The sequence below is a fragment of the Ursus arctos genome, unplaced genomic scaffold (assembly GCF_023065955.2).
Source record: "Ursus arctos isolate Adak ecotype North America unplaced genomic scaffold, UrsArc2.0 scaffold_26, whole genome shotgun sequence".
NCBI lineage: Eukaryota > Metazoa > Chordata > Mammalia > Carnivora > Ursidae > Ursus > Ursus arctos.
In genome coordinates this window covers 28,231,067-28,250,574 of record NW_026622941.1, presented here as the reverse complement: position 1 = coordinate 28,250,574, position 19,508 = coordinate 28,231,067, and the positions used below count along the sequence as shown (strand labels likewise).

The 19,508-nt window shown below is 40.5% G+C and overlaps 1 protein-coding gene across 6 annotated transcripts in view; it reads left to right on the top strand.

Annotated features, from left to right (window-relative positions):
• Positions 1-215: 215 nt before the first annotated feature.
• Positions 216-19,508, top strand: part of DENND5B (DENN domain containing 5B) — a 186,664-nt gene continuing 167,371 nt past the window's right edge. For 3 of the 6 annotated variants that reach the window (XM_026502155.4, XM_026502154.4, XM_044385567.3), the window contains exon 1: positions 220-648. In XM_026502155.4, the coding sequence (XP_026357940.1) occupies positions 522-648 (127 nt within the window). In that variant the 5' untranslated portion in view covers positions 220-521. Of the gene's footprint in view, positions 649-19,508 lie in introns of all 6 variants that reach the window. The other 3 variants (XM_057303298.1, XM_057303297.1, XM_057303299.1) reach the window with 2 other exon arrangements.

Here is a 19,508-nt window from a genome sequence, read left to right as displayed (position 1 = left end):
TGCGGCCGCCCCCTTCGCCGCGGCCCCGGCTAGCGGGCACGAATCCTGCCCGCGCCAGGCGCTCCCTCGGAGCCCGCGGTGCGCGCCCGCGCGCACACCACCGGAGAGCGCGCTCCCGCCCCTCGCGAGCGCGCCCTCCTCTCCGCCCCCTCCCACCCCACGCGCCGGTCCTCGGCGCCCCCGCCCTCCCAGCGCTCCCACAGCCCGAGCGCAGCTCAGCTGACCGGCGGGCGCCAGACGCCGCGGCTTCCAGCTAGCGAGCGCAGCTGCGGCGGCGCGAGCCTCTCACGCCGACACTCCCCCTGCGCGCCCCTCCCCCACCCGGGACCAAGATCGGGACCGACTGGGCGCGAGCTCGCGGTCGCTTCTCCGGCGCCGAGCGAGGAGCGAGGCTGCGGTGACGAGCGGCAGCTGCGCGGCCATGGGCGCGCCGGTGTCGACCTAGGACAGGCGCGCGGAGACCGCAGCCGGAGCGGCGAGCCTTCCCGAGAGGCGGCGGCGGCAGGAGCAGCGCGGCCGGGATGAGCGGGAGCGGCGCGGCGCCCGGCCCGGGCTCGGGCTCCTCCCCGGCCGCCTGCCGCTTCGCGCACTACTTCGTGCTGTGCGGGATCGACGCAGACAGCGGGCTGGAGCCCGACGAGCTGGCGGGTAAGGCCGGGCTACGGCGGCGCGAGGGTCCCCTCAGGGACGTGAGGGACGCTGCGGGGACGCGCGGGAGGCGGGTTCTAGACAAAGTCGGCTCCCGGTGGCGCCCGCTCTCCATCCGGACCGGCGCCCGGGCGGCGATTTAATGACATTGTTATTTATTCCGCGTGCAGGGTGCGCTGCTGAGCCCGCGGGCGTCGCGCCGCTGAGGGCGCCCGCCTCAGGCTTGTGCCTCCCAGGCGCGGGTTATTAATAACGGGGGCGGGGGCGGCCTCGAGGGCACGGCCCCCACCCAGCACGCTGGCCCCCTCGCCCGCAGCTGCACGCGGAGGCGGCCGGTGAGTCACCGGGCGCGCTAACTCCCCGGCCTTGCCGCGATCCGGTGCATCCATCCCACCCCCCACCCTCTCCGCCCGACTGCGAAGTTTCAGCCCTGGCACGTGACTCGGCGCTCAGGCCCCCTCGGGGGAGGCGGCGACAGAGACCGCTGGGCTGCGGGGGTCGCGCCCACCGAGGCGGTGACGGCCTGCAGGGGAGTGCAGGCGGGAGGCTGGTTGGACTTCATCCTTGACTGTTCTCGGTCTGCGCCGCTTCCCGCTTCGCGTTCGGCGATGACGGTCAAGTCACCTTTTGGAATCCTGTCTATTTGGCAGTGTCACGGGAGCTGGGGAGGACCTTTGATCGCTTGGGACTCGGCACGACGCTTTGTTGACACTGCCCACACTGTTTCTGAGTTTAGTAGTTGGACATTCTCCCCTCACTTGGGTGCACCGTGTGTTACTGCCTGGCTTTTCCTGGAGGAGCACCGGTCCCTCCTCTTTACCCATTTGATGGCGCAGTGCAGGGCTGAGCTGGGAACCGATGCTGGGAAAAGGGGCCGTTAAAGGATGATGGGCGGGGGGGGGGAGGGCAGGTAATGAGTGCGCAGTGCCGGGAGGAGCCCGGGAGAAACGACCGATTTCATTTTTCACGCCTCTTTCTTTCTGCTTGCCTTCTTGGGATCTGAATCTTCATTTTTTTGTTGTTGTTGTTAATGGGTGAGACAAGTGACATCTATCGCCTGAACTTTATCTGTGTCAGTGTTAAACACTTAGGTCATAGCTTTCCAGAACAGCTTGCTTTGGACATAGCATGCCTTATTGCTTGAACCAATGTGTATTTTTGTTTCCTCTTTTACTTTTTTGGGGAGTAATAGAGGGGACTGGGAAAGCTGTATTAAATAATAAACAGTAGTAAACAAATGTGTTCAGCTGTAAGAGTACTGATCAGCCCGTGTCTTAGCTAAGCAAGTATCTTTTTAAGCCAGGCTCACAGCAAAACGTTTTCAACAAAAACTGTAAATTTAGTTTTAGTTAAAGATTTTTGGAAAAAATGGATGAGTACCAGGTTCTTCTGTATGTGTAGTTATATAATCATGTTCTTTCTTCAATTAAGATTTTATGTACGTATTAAGAATGGCTTTGTTAAGGGATATGAAGTCAGAAAACATGTCTGCAGAGAGATTTGGAGAGATTCCTCTTTGGGGATTGAAGGGATTATTTTATTTTTCTAGAGTCCTTTCTCCCCTAAACATCCTAATCATTTGTAGTAATGGGTCACTTGGAGGCCTTTTGTCAGTAGTGACTGATGAAAACGCCTTATTTTTTTCTTTTCTATCTCAAGTTTATATGCCTCGTAAAGCTAAAACACCTGTAGGTGCGGCCTGGGACTCTTCAGGCACAGTGCAGATGGCTTTAACAAAATTAAGCGGTAAAAAATTAATTTCTATTTCATTTTTTAGACACTAACTGGCTTCTCCTTTTTGGAAGACTATGCATGAGTGTGGATGCTTGAGATTTCTGCTCATAATATTTGGTGTTTCGAAGTAATACTTTTGTCCGATGGTATTTCAGTATCAGTGATTCATTCAACTAATAGTTTTGAAAGCCTTAAGGTGTAGCTTGTGTTCCGGGCACCGGGGACAGCTGTGAACAAAGCAGTCAAAAATCCCTGCGATCATAGTGCTTATTATATTTTAGTGTAAACAAATGATGAAATATATGGTTTGCTAGATGACAGTAAGTGCTACGAGGGAAAGTAAAGCAGGGAAGTGAGACTAGGGTAGTGCCAGCTAAATGGTGGGATGGTAGGATTGCGGATTTTAAATGAGATGGCTACGGAAGGCCTCACAGAAAAGGTGACCTTAGAATAGAGCCTTGAGAGAGATGAGGAAGCAAGCCATGTGGATTGTCTTGGGGAACAGCGCTGCAGGCAGAGGACACAGTACATGCAGGGATGAGGTGGGAGAGTGCCCAATTTGTGCAGGTGACAGTAAGGAGGCCAAGGTAGTTGGAGTTGAGGGAGGAGGAAGATAGTAGATACAATCACAGAGAAAGGGAAGGGGAGATTGTGTAGGGCCTAATGGACAATTGGTGAGCTTTTACTCTGAGATGGGAAGCTACTGGGAAGTTTTTTGAGCAATGCAATGATGAGACTTGATGTACTCTCTAAAAGAATTGCTGGGCTGCCTTGTTGGTTAGACAATGTTAGGGGCAAGGTTAGAAGCAGACCAGCTAGGAAACTCTTTTTTGGTATGTGAGGTGGGAAGTGTTGGTGGCTTAGACCGAGGCAGTAGCAGTGAAGTGGTACAAAGCTGGATTATTTTGGAGGTAGAGCCAGCAGGACTTGCTGATGAATTGGATATGATGTTCATATTCAGAGAAAGTGATCAAAGATCGCTCCTAAGGTTTTTGTCCTAGACAATTATAAACACCTCTATTTACTGAAATAGGAAGACTGATAGAGAAGCAGGTGGGAAAAGATTAGTTCAGTTTTGGGCATGTTAAGTTTGAGATATCCATTAGATATTCAAATGGAGATGTCGAGTAGGCAAGGCATCTCTCAGGCATCAAAATTTTTATATAGACATAAATTGAAAGCCATGAAATTGGATGACATTACCCGGGAGTGAGTATAGATAGAAACGAGAAGAGGCTGAAGGGTTGAATCCTAGAGGCACTCCAGCAGTCAGAGGTGAGGAGGATGAAGAGGAAACAGCTGAAGAGATTAGGAAGTATGGCCAGTAAGATGAAAGGAAAACAAGAGAATGTAGCATCATGTTCCCAACTAACCATCTTCTTGACTGTTTCCACAGAGCTTCATTTGGGGAGGAGGAAACAAGGCCAGTGAGTTAGGCAAATTAGTCAGGAGGTTGTTTCTGTTTTGCTGCATTAATTTCAAAGTTAAATATAGTTAAGTTTCTATTTTACTTTTATGGAACCGATCTATTTTTATCACACTGTTTCTTAGCAAGTTGTCACCCTGCCTGTAAAAGGTCTAAGTTGACTTCTGTTAAATATAAATTCTACTTATTGCTTTATAGATTTTTTTCTTAACGTATGCATGTTCCTAGAATTCACACTCTGCAGGTGGTGGGGTATTGAAATAAAATCAAGGATATAAGCCATATGATGAAGTAACAGTTAAATAGACTAAAACCTTATGATAAAGTTATCAGGGCTGTAGATTGTTTTTTAGACACTCCTCCTAGTGAAGCCTAGCTTTACCAACAGTGGAAAAGACTTCTTTGGTATATATATATTTCATGTATATGTGTGTGTGTGTATACATATACACACACACACACACACATACATACACCCTGATATACTGGTATTTCCTATTGTCCTTTCTTTAGTTCATCTTAGATGTTGTGCTTCTCCTATTCACTGTATATTTTTAAAATGCACTTTATCCGTAAACAAATATGTCCCTTTTTAGATATTAAAGTAGAAATATTTACATTTTATTTAAATGTTAAATACATGTTTCAAATTGATTATTGCATAAAGAAGAAAGGTATAAATAAAAGATGTTGGAATTAGTTGACATGTAGAATAGAAAGGCAGACGACATTTTGAAATTTTCTTTTATGCCTCTCATTTCCTCTAAGACCTAGCTGTAGGAATTTATATGGCTTGATTTACAGCAGCAAATGTCTCAGGCAATAGAGAAATGAAGGACCTTTATTTAAGTAAGGTAAATATGCAAGCCCCCAAGAGGGGGCTTATGGTCTTTGCCTCTCTCTTGCATAGTACCTTATACGTAGTGTTTAATAGATGAATGAGTATAAAGTTTACCTATGAGTCCACGAATTTGTGGTGGCCAGAATATTCTTAAAGGGTTCCAATGGTAGTTTGGATTTAGTTCTGCTGAGGAGTACTGAAGTATGATGGGTGCAATCCCTGCCATAGGCCCTTGTTCAAATCTCTTCCTTGGTGCCTCTATTTATTTTTAGCTTTGGTTTTCTTGGGTGTGGTTTCCAGAAGAGCTTTGAGGCAGTGAAGACCATGATCTAAATTCAAATATAGTTAACCTTTGAACAAAGGTGGGGGTTAGGAGCGCTGATCCCCTCCAATACAGTTGAAAATCTGCATATAACTTTTGACTCACCCAAAACTTAGCTACTAATAGCCTACTGTTGACTGGAAGCCTTACCGATAACATAAATAGTCAGATAATACACATAATGTATATTACATATATTCTGTATTCTTAAAATAAGCTAAAGAAAAGAAACTTTTTTTGAAGATTTATTTATTAGTGAGAACACAGCCAAGTGGAGGGGAAGGGCAGAAAGGAGACAAGCAGACTCCCTGCTAAGCAGGGAGGCTGACATGGGGCTCGATCTCAGGACCCTCAGATCATGACCTGAGTGAAAATGAAGAGTCTGACGCTTAACCTGAGCCAAAACGAAGAGTCTGACACTTAACCAACTGAGCCACCCAGGCGCCCAAGAAAAGAAAATTTTTTTAAAGATTTATTTATTTATTTTAGAGAGAGAATGCATGTGCACGCACGTTCGCATGTGCGTGTGGGGCAGAGGAGAGCATCTCAAGCCGACTCCGCACAGAGCAGGGAGCCTGACGATCTCACCACTGTGAATCATGACCTGAACGGAAATGAAGAGTCAAAGGCTTAACCGACTGAGCCACACAGGCACCCCGAAAAGAAAATGTTATTAAGAAAATTACAAGGAAGAGAAAATACATTTACAGTACTGTACTGTACTTAGTTTTTAAACACTGCATGTAAGTGGACCTGCATAGTTCAAAACCTGTGTTGTTCAAAGGTCAGCTGTACACAGTTTGGTTGATACCGAGAGTGTCATGCCACGATAGTTCTGAAAGGGACCTTAGACATTATTTACAGCGAAGAAGCCAAGGCTGAAAGATTAAGGACCCTCTGAGAGAACACATTTGACTAGCAGCAGACATCAGACTAGAGCCTAGCTGTTCCAGTACACTATGCTCCATAGTTATTTTATTTAAGCTTAGAGAAGAGATGAGCTTGACTTGAGTTTAGCAAGCATTTCAGGCTTGTCTTTATTCCAGACTGCATGTCACAGTTAAGACTGTTAAAATATGCCTTTTAAAAACTGCCTTGTTGTACAGCTTCAGGGGTTAGAGCTGCCCTGAGCTGACCACCATTGGTAGTATCTTGGTTGTTAGTTATCTTGTCACTGTTACTCTTAAAAATAAAACTGCCAAGTTATTTTACCAGGAAAAGTGTGTTTTTATTCAAGAATAGCAGAGAATTGTGATTCAGGACATGCAAGCTACAGGAAAACCGTAGGCAAGTCTGGAGAAGAAAGTAGAGTACCCCTCTTTTATAGAGGAAAGAGGAGTCAGGAGGGGCTCTTATAAACAAAAAGTCCATTGGGGTAAACTGGGAGTTCAAAATGTAGTAGCTTTTCAGTGTCACTGAGTTGTGACAGTCTCTTATTGGCTGGGCTGTTGCCAGGCAAGGAGAAAACCTTTCTTCCTCCTGCTGAGGTGGTAGTTTGGATTTTCAAGGTGTCTTTCTGTTGGTTCTGCAAATGAAGTGTGATGGGATATGAGAGCGCCCCCTTCTGGCCTTTGGCCTCCAGTTCAGGGAGGTTTCCTTTTATACATTCCACACGGTCCTTGGCCCACGATGGATTATGTTTGGGAGTTTAAAGGTTTGTCCTGGTAACTGGGAGGCTGGGGAAGGAGAAATACAAGGATCAGCCTCCATTGTAATGAGGCCAAAGATTCAAGGTCTAGTTACTATGGTACAGTGCTAACTTGATTGTAAAAATCCACTGGGAATAAAACTCTCTATAGTGAAATCGGTGTAGTGAGTGCAGTTAAACTCTGAGTTAATGACCCCAGGACTCAAGCTTCTGTCCCATTGGTTAATGCAGGATATACCAGCATAGGGAGCTCAGAATATGAGATGATGAGACGGGAAGGGAAAGCGGACGAGAGAAGGATGTGTCTTTGGAGAAGAAGAAAATAGTAAGAGAAAGGGAAAGAAAAGGGGGGTGGGGAGAGACAAAAGAGGCTGGAGGAGTACAAGTAACATCTGCTGAGGTGTTAAGACAGACTGTTCTGAAATTCCTGAGTACATCCTTTTGCTTGTACTAATTCTGCTGGTCACAGATACAGTTGGAGTAATAAAAATGTCTAGAATACAGTGCATTATTAGTCAAAATTTTCATGAGGCTTCATAGAGAAGAAAACATTTTCCTCTTCTGAAATTCATCGTAGGGTAGAGACAGTTTTCCTACATAAGATACTTTAGGAAACAAGTGCTATTATATCCAAACCCTTAACATTTCTGATAGATAACAACCTAAATTTTGTTTTTAGGAAAGCCATAACTAGCCAGTACACTTTGGAGTAATTGTTCAATGTTTATTGTTTAGAGTGTGCCAGGTTGTAGGGTATATAGGTGACAGTCACCATTCTGTAAGAATCTACAATGAAATACCAATAATAACTTAATATTTATCCACTGCTTTCCATGTGGCAAGCACTGTGGTAGATCTTCACAGTTATTGCTTCACTTAATCCTGACGACCACCTTAGGAGGTGGCATCATCTTCTCTGTTTGGCAGGTAAGGAAATGGAGACTAGGGAGTTTAAGTACTTCACCCAGGTTCATACAGTAAGTGATTATATGGGAGGAGGGATGGACATAAGTGTCGTCTTCTCATATTCTGAGCTCTCTGTGCTGGTGTGTCCTGTATTAGCAAATGGAACAGAAGCCTGAGCCCTGGATTGAAAAGTCTTGTCTGGCAATGTGATTCATTCATGTCCATAACCACTACGTTTGCCACCTCCTTAGTAACATGTGCTATATCGTACAGATTGTAAAATCTGCTGGTGTAGGGACCACATGGATAACCTTATAATCAAATGGGATTATCTTTTAACTTCTTATAGGAAAGATATTAAGAAGGAGACTACTGGTCTTTATGACATTACGACCTGACCTACATTGTCTCTTTTTATGGTCAGCACTGATAATGTCTCTTGCATGAATGAATTCCTTTATTCATTGATCAAAAAGTTAGAAGAGTGTATATATGATGTTACTTTTGTTTTTATTAATGAATTTATGTAAAGATAAGATTTTACCATATAAATATAAGGCATTTACTACATAAATAAATCATCTTTTTAAAAATCTCTTTGCGGGGCACCTGGGTGGCACAGTGGTTAAGCGTCTGCCTTCGGCTCAGGGCGTGATCCCGGCATTATGGGATCAAGCCCCACATCAGGCCTCTCCGCTATGAGCCTGCTTCTTCCTCTCCCACTCCCCCTGCTTGTGTTCCCTCTCTCTCTGGCTGTCTCTATCTCTGTCGAATAAATAAAAAATAAAATCTTAAAAAAAATAAAAATCTCTTTGCTCTTTTTACTGGGTTTTATCATCTATCTTTTTTTAGCATAAATTGTTATTCGTCCTTAGATAAGTTTATAATTTTTAAAAGGAATGTATGAATGCTTGTGAAACCATAATTAGAGCTGGATGCACAGTCAGAAGCCAGGAGTCCAATCCTGGCCTGTGTCTTAGGACATCTGTGGGCTCAGTGTTTTCATCTATTTTGAAGGGATTCAGTGAAATGACTGATTTCTGAACATACCACTCCTCTCTTCCATGAGCCTGAACTTGTTTTTGAGTGAAAAAACTAAGTGTATCTGTTTAAAAAAAAAAAAAAAAAAAAAAAAACCTAAATGACATAGAGTACAAGGACTGATATATATCACATATGCCACATGAGGACCAATTGAGTAATTATAATTTCAGCCACAAGGAAAGGAAAAAAAATCAATTAGTCTTTGAAGTTCCCTTTACAGGAAAAGTACAGTTTTTAATAAGCTTTTTGAAATATTAATATCAATTCATGGACTCTCAATTATTATCTACATTGCCCTTAGGGAGCCAGGGACCCCTGTTTGAAATCACTGTATTAGATAATCTCTTGAAGTCTATACTAGCAGTATGAATGATACTGCCAACTATCCACAAATGGAATAGGCAATGGGATCTTAGAATAATTTTTTCCATGTAAAATTCTTCAATAGCTTCCTTTGTATTTGGAGTAAGATTCTTAAACTGTTTACCCTGTATCTTAGTTTGTTCAGGCTGTTATACTAGAATACCATAGACTGGGGGTAGCTTATAAATAACAAATTTATTTCTTACAATTCTGGAGGCTGGGAGTCAAGTTCAAGGTGCTAGCAGATCCCATGACTAGGGAGGGCCCTCTTCCTGGTTCATAGATGGCCCTCTTATGTGGAAGGGGTAAGGGAGCTCTCTGGGATCTCTTTTATAAGGGCATGAATCCCATTCATGAGGGCTCTACCCTCATGACCTAACCACTTCCCAAGGGCCCCACCTCCAAATACCATCATATTGGAGATTAAATTTTGACATATGAATTTTGGGAGGGACACTTATTTAGTTTATAGCCCCCTGGTTTGCAAAGCTCTTCATGATCTGGCCTTTGCCTACTTTTCCAACCTTTTCTGATTGGATCACTCTTTCCTGCTATGTTGATTTTCTTGAAGGTCCTTAAAAACAGCTGTTTCTCGTCTCGTGGCTTGTTCATCTTCTCTTCTTTCCCTGGAATCCTCTTTCTAGACCAGCATTGTGCATTATAAATATAATATGAGACACATACGTAGTTTTAAATTTTCTATTAGCCACATTCAAAAAGGTAAAAAGAAATAGGCGATATTAATTTTAATGATGTATTTTATTTATGTATCTAGGATATTATAATCTCAACATGAAAATTATTAATGAGATATTTAACATTCTTTTTTTCTTACTAAATCTTCAAAATCCAGTGTGTATTTTACACTTACCTCACATCTCAATTTGGACTAGCCATGTTTGTAGTGTTTAATAGCCACATGTGAGTAGTGGCTGTCCTCTTGGATAGTGCAGCCCCACAGCTTTGCAAGATTGGCCTTCCCAGACCATCTATATAAAATAGTGTTCTTCCTCTCCCTGCCTGCCCCATTCTTGCCAGTAACCCTACTTTATTTTCCTTAATAGCACTTAATGACACCTGACAATATACTATATAAATGCATTTGTTTACTTTTACATGTCAGTCTTCCCTGTTAGATTATTGGCTCCTAGAGGGCCAGACCTTTGTCTGTCTTGTTTATTATTGTATGTACAGTGACCAAAAATAGTGACTCAAATAGGTTGTTTGAGTAAATGAATGAGGTAATTTGACATGGACAAAAATATAACTTTTCCTTTTATTACTGACAATAAAAATCAGTATATTTGATTTATGTGTGGGTTTTTTTAACCTCTAAAATGGAAACTAGAGTTTTTTAAAAAATGAGAAACTTGAGATTGATGAAAAAGCAAGAGAGTAGATGAATGATTAATTTTTTAAAAACATATATATCAGCTTTCTAGTGAGCTACTATAATTTGTTATTAGCCTATTCTCTCTTGAAATTATGACAAATTAATAATCTTTTTTAAAAAATCAACTTTATGCAAGCAAGTATGCAGGTAACAGCAAGGTTTTGTTTGTTTTTGTTTTTTAAGCATATAACATTTATTTATAAAGTAATGCCAGGTGATGGCACATAAATGGTGGGTAGTGTTTATAAAGTTTCAGAAAATGTATTTGTAGCTTCAGTTGTGATTTTAGAGGAGTATCTTAGGATGTTCATAGTTTCCTTCTTCATGGGCATCCCTCATCGGTTTTGGACTTGGTCAGCCAGGATAGTTCCTTTGCTTCTATGAAGTTTAATCCTCTATATTTTTTCCCATGCATATTTTGTCGTTATTTTACCTTGTATAATGTTCTGTTCTGCCTAAGGCTTGACTTATTAAAATGGCACCATCTAGGGGCTCCTGGGTAGCTCAGTTGATTAAGTGTCCGATTCTTGATTTCTGTTCAAGTCATGATCTCTGCTTAGGTCATGATGTCAAGGTTGTGAGATTGAGCCCCACATCAGGCTCTGCCCTGGGCATGGAGTCTGCTTAAGATTCTGTGTCTCTCTCCCTCTGTTCCCCTCCCCTGCCCCCCTGCTCCTACTCTTACTCTCAAAAATAATAAAATAAAATAAAACAGCACCATCTAATGACCTTTTAGCTGGAGATTCCAAAAATGTTTAATATGAAACTATCTTTTTCACATTACTTTTCAAACAAAACAAGTGTAAGGAGCTAAGTAGTGAGAATTCTAGGGAAAAAAGTGGAGGTATTTTATATGCTGCTGAGATAGCACATCATGAAGATAAGTTGCTTTCTCAGACATCCCTGCACCTTTTCCAAGAATCTGTGACTTACTAATTTTATTCTAAATTAAATATTATAAGTGTTTTAATTAACATGAACTTTTTGAGTTAATACCTTTCATTTTTCTCTTATAAACTTGTATACATCACTGGTGCAAAGCTATTTTTTAATTAATACTTTCTCTAAATGACTTTCAAAGATAAGTACTAGCACTATTAAGTCAGAAGTAGGTCTAGAAGTCACCTTTATATGATGAAGCTATGAAAATAGCTAACATTTATGGAGTCATGAATTGTGGTTGGTGATTTATAAACATTACTTTTAGTCTTCACAATAACTTGAAGGTGTTATTTTCCTCATCTTATGTGAAGTGTTCCCCAAACTCACAGTTACTTAAAGCTGGGATTACCTCCCAGGCTCTCTGGCTCCAACATAGTCCTCTTGCACTGCGCCTTGCTGCCCCTCCAGATCCTCTAGACCAGCTGTCCTCAACTCGTGGGTGGTGACACAGTGGGCCTGCCGCTGCTGAGCTGAGTCACAGTAATTATTAACAATAGTTGAAATACTGAGGTTGTAAGTGATACAAGTTTTAAAATAAGTGGAATGGAATCAAGGTCTTCCCTCTAATCATGCTGTTCTCACTCAGTTCCCTTCTCTTGTGCTTTTACTGGACGGAAGAGAAAGAGGTGGCATCATGTGCACCACCGCAGTAATTGTGGACAGCCGATACATAATGGGAAATTTATCTAGTTAATGCTAGTGCTAAGTGACTGTTGCTGATGAGCTGTGAATAGTTTTCACATATTCCTGCTCTCTTAGGAATACCGCTGCAAAAGTAGTCCGTTTGCTTCTCTTCCCTGTAGTTTTTTTTTTTTTTAATCATAATCTGAGGACACACATGGGAGTATGTTTTTCAACACTTATGCTGATCGAGACAACTAGATACTTTTCTAGATGCTTTTCTCAATTATAAAATGTGACCGTGTCTTGAAAAGAGCTTTAAAGTATACAGTGCAATAAAAATAGGTGAGATTATAATTTTAGAGTTATAGAATCTTTTAAGTTCAACCCTGCTGCCAGGACCAGCATGCTGAATGCTTAGATATAGGTTCTAAACTGTGAAACCCAGTTTAAAGATATTTTTAAGTAGTCTATTTTCTAGATCCCAAAGGCCTTGTGATGTAAATCTCCCTGTTTTACATAATTTTCTTCTGCCCAAGCCTCAGAATCCAGGTTTCTGGTTTGAAGACCATGTTTTCTTACCCTTTCCTCTTGTCCTCTTTTCCAGTATAGCACGTTCTTACAGTCATTTATTTAACACAGGGACATACTCTATAGTTTGAGGAAACAGTGTAGAAGTGATACATAAATTAAGTTTTTAATAGACTTTTTAAAAAAAGATTTTATATGATAGATATTGAGTGTGCTAGAGCACAGGGGGGAGGGGCCCAGGGAGAGGGAGAGGCAGGCTCCCTGCTGAGCAGGGAGCCGGATGTGGTTCTTAACCGACTGAGCCACCCAGGTGCCCAGTTTTTGACAGTCTTAATTCTTCTGTACAGTTTGGCACAAAATCTGCTCAGACCAGGCTTTTTGTACATTTTTCTCCCCTAATCTCTTCTTCAGAGATCACCCTTACTTTCACCTTAGTCCTCATGAAGCCACTTCTATTGCTCTTTTGGTTGTCTCTTCCCTGTAAAAAAGAAGAAATACTCTTTTGATAAAAATTTCCAATGTCATTGATAGTGAAGATTTTTTAATGTCTAACTCCTCCAGTTACCTTCATCCCCAGCAGAAACTGTCAGGGTTTCTTATTTTCCATGGCTTTTCAGGTTTAATACTTTGTGTTTCTAGTATACCTTCAGTTTCTTTTTCTTTTCTCATAGGTCTTTGAGAAAACGGACAGTCTGCTAGATCAACAGTATTCTTTCTGTGTAATAAATTTATATTTTTACTTTTTTTTTTCTTTTTGCTGTCGATTGGGACTAAAATAGCAAGGAAGGATTGTTTCCCTCTAGGTAGATGAGACAGGAATTGTTGTGTAGGGAAGTGAGCATCTCAGACTCTTGGATGATTCCCTGATTATAAGAATCAGCATCAGCATGTCAGATGGAATTCCATGAGAATCAGCTACAGACCTGCATAGGAATAGTTTGAGCAGCAGAAATTTAGGGCTAACCTGGTTATAGATTTAAAGATTATGGATGATTCACTTCCAGGACCACAGTGTTTTATTTTCTAAGTTAATTTCTCTTCACTTCAACTTTAACCCTAAACTTTAAGGAAATTTAAATGGCTGGGTTAACAAGATAACAGATTGTTTAAGAATGTTTCCCATCTCTTGTCTCAAGTGTATTCTTTTTCTTAATAAATAAACTTTTGTCTGGATTTCAAAATATTCTGGCTCAGCTCCAGGGAAATGAGCTTTCCAACTTGACTTCATTTGCTTTGTGCCATTGTTCATGAGAACAATGACTGTGATTTTGCAGTTTATTAAAACAGAAGCATTGGTACCACTGAGGTGATTATGACAAAATAGGTTATTTTGTTTAGTTGTTCTCACTCCTGTCTGGCAGTGCTTATTTTTCCATTGGCAGCCCTAGCTACCATTTGATTTTAAATAAATACGTGAAAGCTGTGTGTGCTCAAATGTAAAATTTTATGTACTCCTCACAGTGTAGGATGGACAGGCCTCATTTACTATGAACCACTTGTAACCTGTCTTGTCCCTGATGGAAGGGGTCAGTGGGGAGGGTGTAAAATACGGGTGTATGGTGGGTGGAAGGCAGTAGAAAATCATACCTCTTATTCCAAAAATCCTCTTTTCATGATTTTACTAATCTTTCTTTCATCCTCTCTTCTACTTGGAACACAGATTTTAGGGTTAAAGTGTGAGAAATTGTACAGAGGTATCCAGATGAGTGTCCTAGACCCTGGAGCTCCCACAGGTTTAACTCCCTGCTGGAGGAGCTGTTATAACGTCTCCCGCACAAATGTCGCACCTACTAAAGCTTAACAAAACCACATTCACTCTTCCCTGGAATGAAATCTCCTTCAAGCAGGAGTAAAAATGTAGCTTTTTCTGAATGGCCATAAGGCCAAGAAGTAGACCTATTTTGTTGAATCATTAGGGAGCAGAGGCCTTGATGTGAAATGTCTGTTGACATGTATGCACATTTAGTATTTATCTCTGTGCCCCATTGAACTCTGTTGAATAGATCAGGTGACAGCTTTTATCTATCTGAAAGTCTTTGAGGGACAGCTGAAGCATTGGTGTCTGTGTGAGAGAGATGAGTGGGTTTTTTTTTAAATGGAAGAGAAGTAACTTCTTGAAGTCCTTGCTTTTAAAAATAAGAAATTCTTTTGTAAAATTCAGATTTGCTTTGGGACTTAAAGGAGGGTGTAAATGATTTTATTATTTTAGCAAATACAACTGAATAGTTTTTGAATGTCTTCTGAAATGAGATATAGTCTCTCAAGTGTGGGAACTGTTTTATTCTCTGTTCCCCTGTTCCCTGACCTCTGCATTTTGACCTTGCTGCTTTGTTATGAGATTATGGGCCTTTGAGCTTTTCCACAGTGTACCCAAGGTTTCCTTACACAGCGACATAAAACTTTACACTTCCTTAAAAGATATTCTTAGAATTGAGAACATTCAGATTTAAATGTGGACATGCATTTTGTAAATATTTTCTCTTAAAAAGTCTGTTTTTTCTTAATACTTTCCAGAGTATCTATGTATTTTCTAATAGGAACTTTAAAGTTTTGTGGGTATTTGTATGACTAAATGTGGGTTTGTTTGTGTTTGTTTTTGAGTAAAACTTTGTGATGTTGCTTATTTAGGGAGAGACTAAGAATTAAAGCTTTCCAGGATAAGGGAACCCAAGAGACCCCCAACTGTTTACTCCCCGTTGTTGTCTGTTAGGTATGAAAAGTTAATATTTGTATTTAGAGGGTGCCATGCAGGAGCAACAAATTGAATATTTTCAGAGAAAATCAAAGCATTAACCTGCTTGTCTTATAATAAATGCTTTTTAGACACTTTATTGGATGCTTAAAATAGAGTAGGAAGAGAATCAGGGACAAACAAAAGATGAGCCCATTTGGTTTTGCTACTTGGTGGTGGTGCATATAAGAGGTTGTTTGTGGGTTTTTCCCCCCCAGACATTTTAGTAGGGCTTTCTGAGCAATGTCTATTGTACGCACTGAAATATTCCACCAGGAGTGAGGATAATGAAGTAATTGGTTTGAAATAATAAAAGGCAGTAAGTGCTTTTTAAAAAATTGTGGCTTTTACATACAAACTTGGAACTATTTAAACTTTTGATAAAAAACGTTAGATATCACCTTAGAAACATGCACTGAGGCACAGCAGTTTTTCAGATTTTTTTAGTGAGCACTAGGTAAAAAGTGAAAGAACATTAAGTTATTAAGGACTATGGAAACAGAAAAAAATAATTTTCCTGATTGTACCTTAACTAAATAAGCCTTTTAAAAGCAAAAAAAAATAAAAAATAAAAAAATAAAAAAATAAAAAATAAAAAATTGTGGCTTTTAAATTTTAAAAGTAATGTATACTCATTTTAAAAACTGGAAAATACAGGATTGCATTAAAGAAAACAATGATCACCTGTTATCCCAGAGGGGTAGAATTTAAAATAAAAATAGAAGTTCTGATTTCTAGTCACTAATTAGAAGCCAGAGTGACCATTTTACTGAAGTTGTGTGATTAAATGAGCTGAGCAATAATCTAAGAAACACAGTACCATTTTTTTATGTCGAAGTCATTGCCACTGATTTAGTATGACATCTTTAAAGATCTCTGTGAATATTGAGCGAAAGACTGAATAAATAAATGAAATGGCCTTGTCCACCTCAAGTGTTTAATTTGAGGGATAAAAATTAATTTCTTAGTAGTTGCAAGAACTTTTTTTTAAAACCGAAGTCCTTTATACGACCAATAATTAAGGTGAAATGGGAAAAGAAAGAATAGCTTTGAAACTGAGGAGTTTAATGCTAAAATAATCTATCACAAAATTTTTTTCCCCCATTTTGGAAAAGAAAGGGGAAAGCACTGGTGACAAATGAGATGGGAAGACAGAGGAAAGAAGCTAGTAAGCAAAAGAGGCGGTTCAGTGACAAATAAGGTAAACTCTTGATCTCTGTCTTAGTGGGAATCTGATTTATTTGTAGTCAGTCACATAGCAGAGTGGAAATTATTTAGATGGTATAAGATACCTCTGATGAAAAATCTGTCTTCTTCAGGTTGCTGAAAGAGAATAATATTTTAGGAAGGCTGAATCTAGAAGCAGCAATAGATTTGACACTGGTCTCTCACAGCTCCTTTCCTGTCTCCTAGTGTAGGGGCTATGTAAACATTTCATGGTCAGTGCTGGCACTAGCTGCAAAGAACACAGAGAAGGTCTGCAGTTTTTCTTTTCATGTAGTGGAGTAATAAGAACAGTCTTTTATTGTCTTGCAGTGTTTTGGCTGATGTTGCTTTTAGATCCCATCTGTAAATGACTTTATTCCTAAAACATACTTATCATGAGTTTTATATGTTTAAACCAAATGAAGACCTTAAGAAAGCAAAGAAGGGATATTTGTCATAGTAATTGGAAAAACTTATATAAGGGCAGATGTGCTTATCTCATTTTCTTTAAATCTATCAATTTACTGGCATGAATAGGACTTTTTGTTAGTAATGACAGTGCTTTCTAAAAATTTTTTGAGTAGATGAAACAAACATTCTGAAAAAGAAGAAAACACTTAAAGCACAAAAGAGGGGGAGAGAGAGAGATAACCCTAGTTAGTTTTTATCTGGAGAGGTATTATTTGCATTTTTGTTTCTATTATTTTTTAGGATGGGCTGAATTAAGGTGAATTTTAGTTGCTCTAAGTACTGTGACTGGCATTGGTTCTTAAATTTTTTGGAGCATATAATGCAATAAAGAAAGTAGACAAACTGTGGGGAAGAGGGGGCTTATTTTTTCCCGCATCTACGCTCCCACATTTTGTTTCTAGAACCAAATGTATATATTACACACTTAAAAGAGATATGCTTGCTTTTAAATATTTCATGGAGTAGGAGATGAATTGGGAAGAGAGATTGAATCTAGCTTTTGGATGATTTTTCTGTCACAGTGCTTGTGGTTATAGGTCAGACAGAACCTAGGAAATAAAGGAATGTGGCTGGTTCACATAAGTTTTTTTTAGGGGTGGGATGTTCAGGTATAATCTGAGCAGAGCTCTCGCTCCGTTACAGTCTGGAGCAGAGCTCTCGCTCCGTTTCATTGCAGCTCTTTATCCTCAGTGTTGACTTCCTTTCAGTATAGCTTTCCTTCCTTCAAGGTAATAAAATGGAGGCAGTAGTTCAGACTTCACATTTGCATATAACACCTTCCCTAGAAGAGATTTAACTTTCCTCCTCCACGCCCCACTCACCTCACTAAACACAGATCTGGGTCTTTGCTGTGATCAGACCACTTTAGGTCACACTTGCCAGAGGCCTATTCTTAACAAATTGGTCTGGCAAGGAAGATGGGATTAAACTAGAGACTAGAGCGCCTGGGTGCTTCATTGGTTGAATGCCTGACTTTTGATTTCCGCTCAGGTCCTCATCTCGGGGCTGTGTGATTGAGCCCAGCATGAGGCTCCATGCCCATTGCAGAGTCTGCTTGTCCCTCTCCCTCTGCTTCTCCCCTTGCTCGTGCACTCTCCCTCTCTCTAAAATAAATGAATAAATAAAATCTTTTTTTAAAAAAAGATTTATTTATTTGATAGCGCACAAGCAGGGTGAGCGGGAGAGGGAGAAGCAGGCTCCCCACCAAGCAGGGAGCCCGACATAGGGCTCCATCCCAGGACCCTGAGATCATGATCCAAGCCGAAGGCAGATGCTTAACCAGCTGAGCCACCCAGGCGCCCCGAAATAAAATCTTAAAAAAAAAACCAAAAACTGACCAGAGACAGTTCGGGATGAAAACTAGGGCTGCTTCACAATGGAAGGGGAAAGGAAGTGGCTGTTGGGAAGCATCCTAACTGAATGCCAGACTGTGAAGAAGGCCCTTTGAGAGACAGAAAAGAGCCCCTCAAAGGTTTTGAACAAGAGAATATCATGCTCAAAGCTATGCTTTACAAATATTGCTCTGGATGAGGCGTGTAGAATGGAATTAAACTGGGAAGAAACAATTAGGAAATTGTTATTCTGCAACTTCACTGAATGCATTTAGTCTAATAGTTTTTTTGTTGGTCTCTTTAGGGTTTTTTATGTATAATATCATGTCCTCTACAAATAGTGACAATTTAACTTCTTCCTTACTAATTTGGATGCTTTTATTTCTTTTTCTTGTGTAATTGCTGTGGCTAGGACTTCAGTATTGTGCTAAATAAAAGTAGTGAGAGTTGGTGTCCTGATGTTAGAGGAAAACCTCTTTTGTTTTTCACTCTTAAGTGTGATGTCGGCTTTGAGTTCTCCATTTATGGTAGGCTTTATTATGTTGAAGTGTGTTCCCTCTAAATGCACTTTGTTTAGTTTCTATCATGAACAGATGTGGAATTTTGTCAAATGTAGAAAACTGTTCTATAAAACAAACTAGAGGGGAAGGGCCTGAATTAGGATAGTGGCAGTGGGAGTAAAGAAGAGAGGATGAATATGAGAGAGAGGACAGACATTAGATGAATTTGATTTGACAACTTTATTGTATGTGAGGTTAAAGGGGAGATGAGACATATAGGACTGAGATTTTGGGCAACAGGGATATGGTAGTGTCATTCATAGAAGGAAAGAACACAGGAGGAAATAAGTTTTAGAGGATGTTTAGCTCAATTTCAAAATTGTGGTAGTGATAGTGCTGGTATAACTTTATTTTCTTTTACAGCAGGGAGGATTAAAACTACTTTCTTCACATCTTATTATGATAGAAGTGTTTATGTTTAAGGGTGTGTATACAAATAAGTGGTGGAGCTAGAACATGAATTCAAGGCTTCAGACCCAAAGTTCTGTGTTCTTTCCATAATGTCACACTTACCTCTCTTTGTACACATAACTCATTAATTCTTTCCCTCCCTCCCCCCTCCCTTCTCTCCCTCCCTTCCTTCCTTTGATTGAGGAACCGAGAATGGGTGCATGTTAATTTGAATCTGTGTTTTTAAACACAAAGTATAAAAATTCTATAATTAAGGAAAATATAGAACTAGCCAGATACAAGCTGAGACTTATTTTTGAATTCGGATAGTTTGCTGGGCATTAATTAGTAAATAATTTACCTGTTTTCTGCAATGCTTCAGTTTGTAGCTAAAATGCAC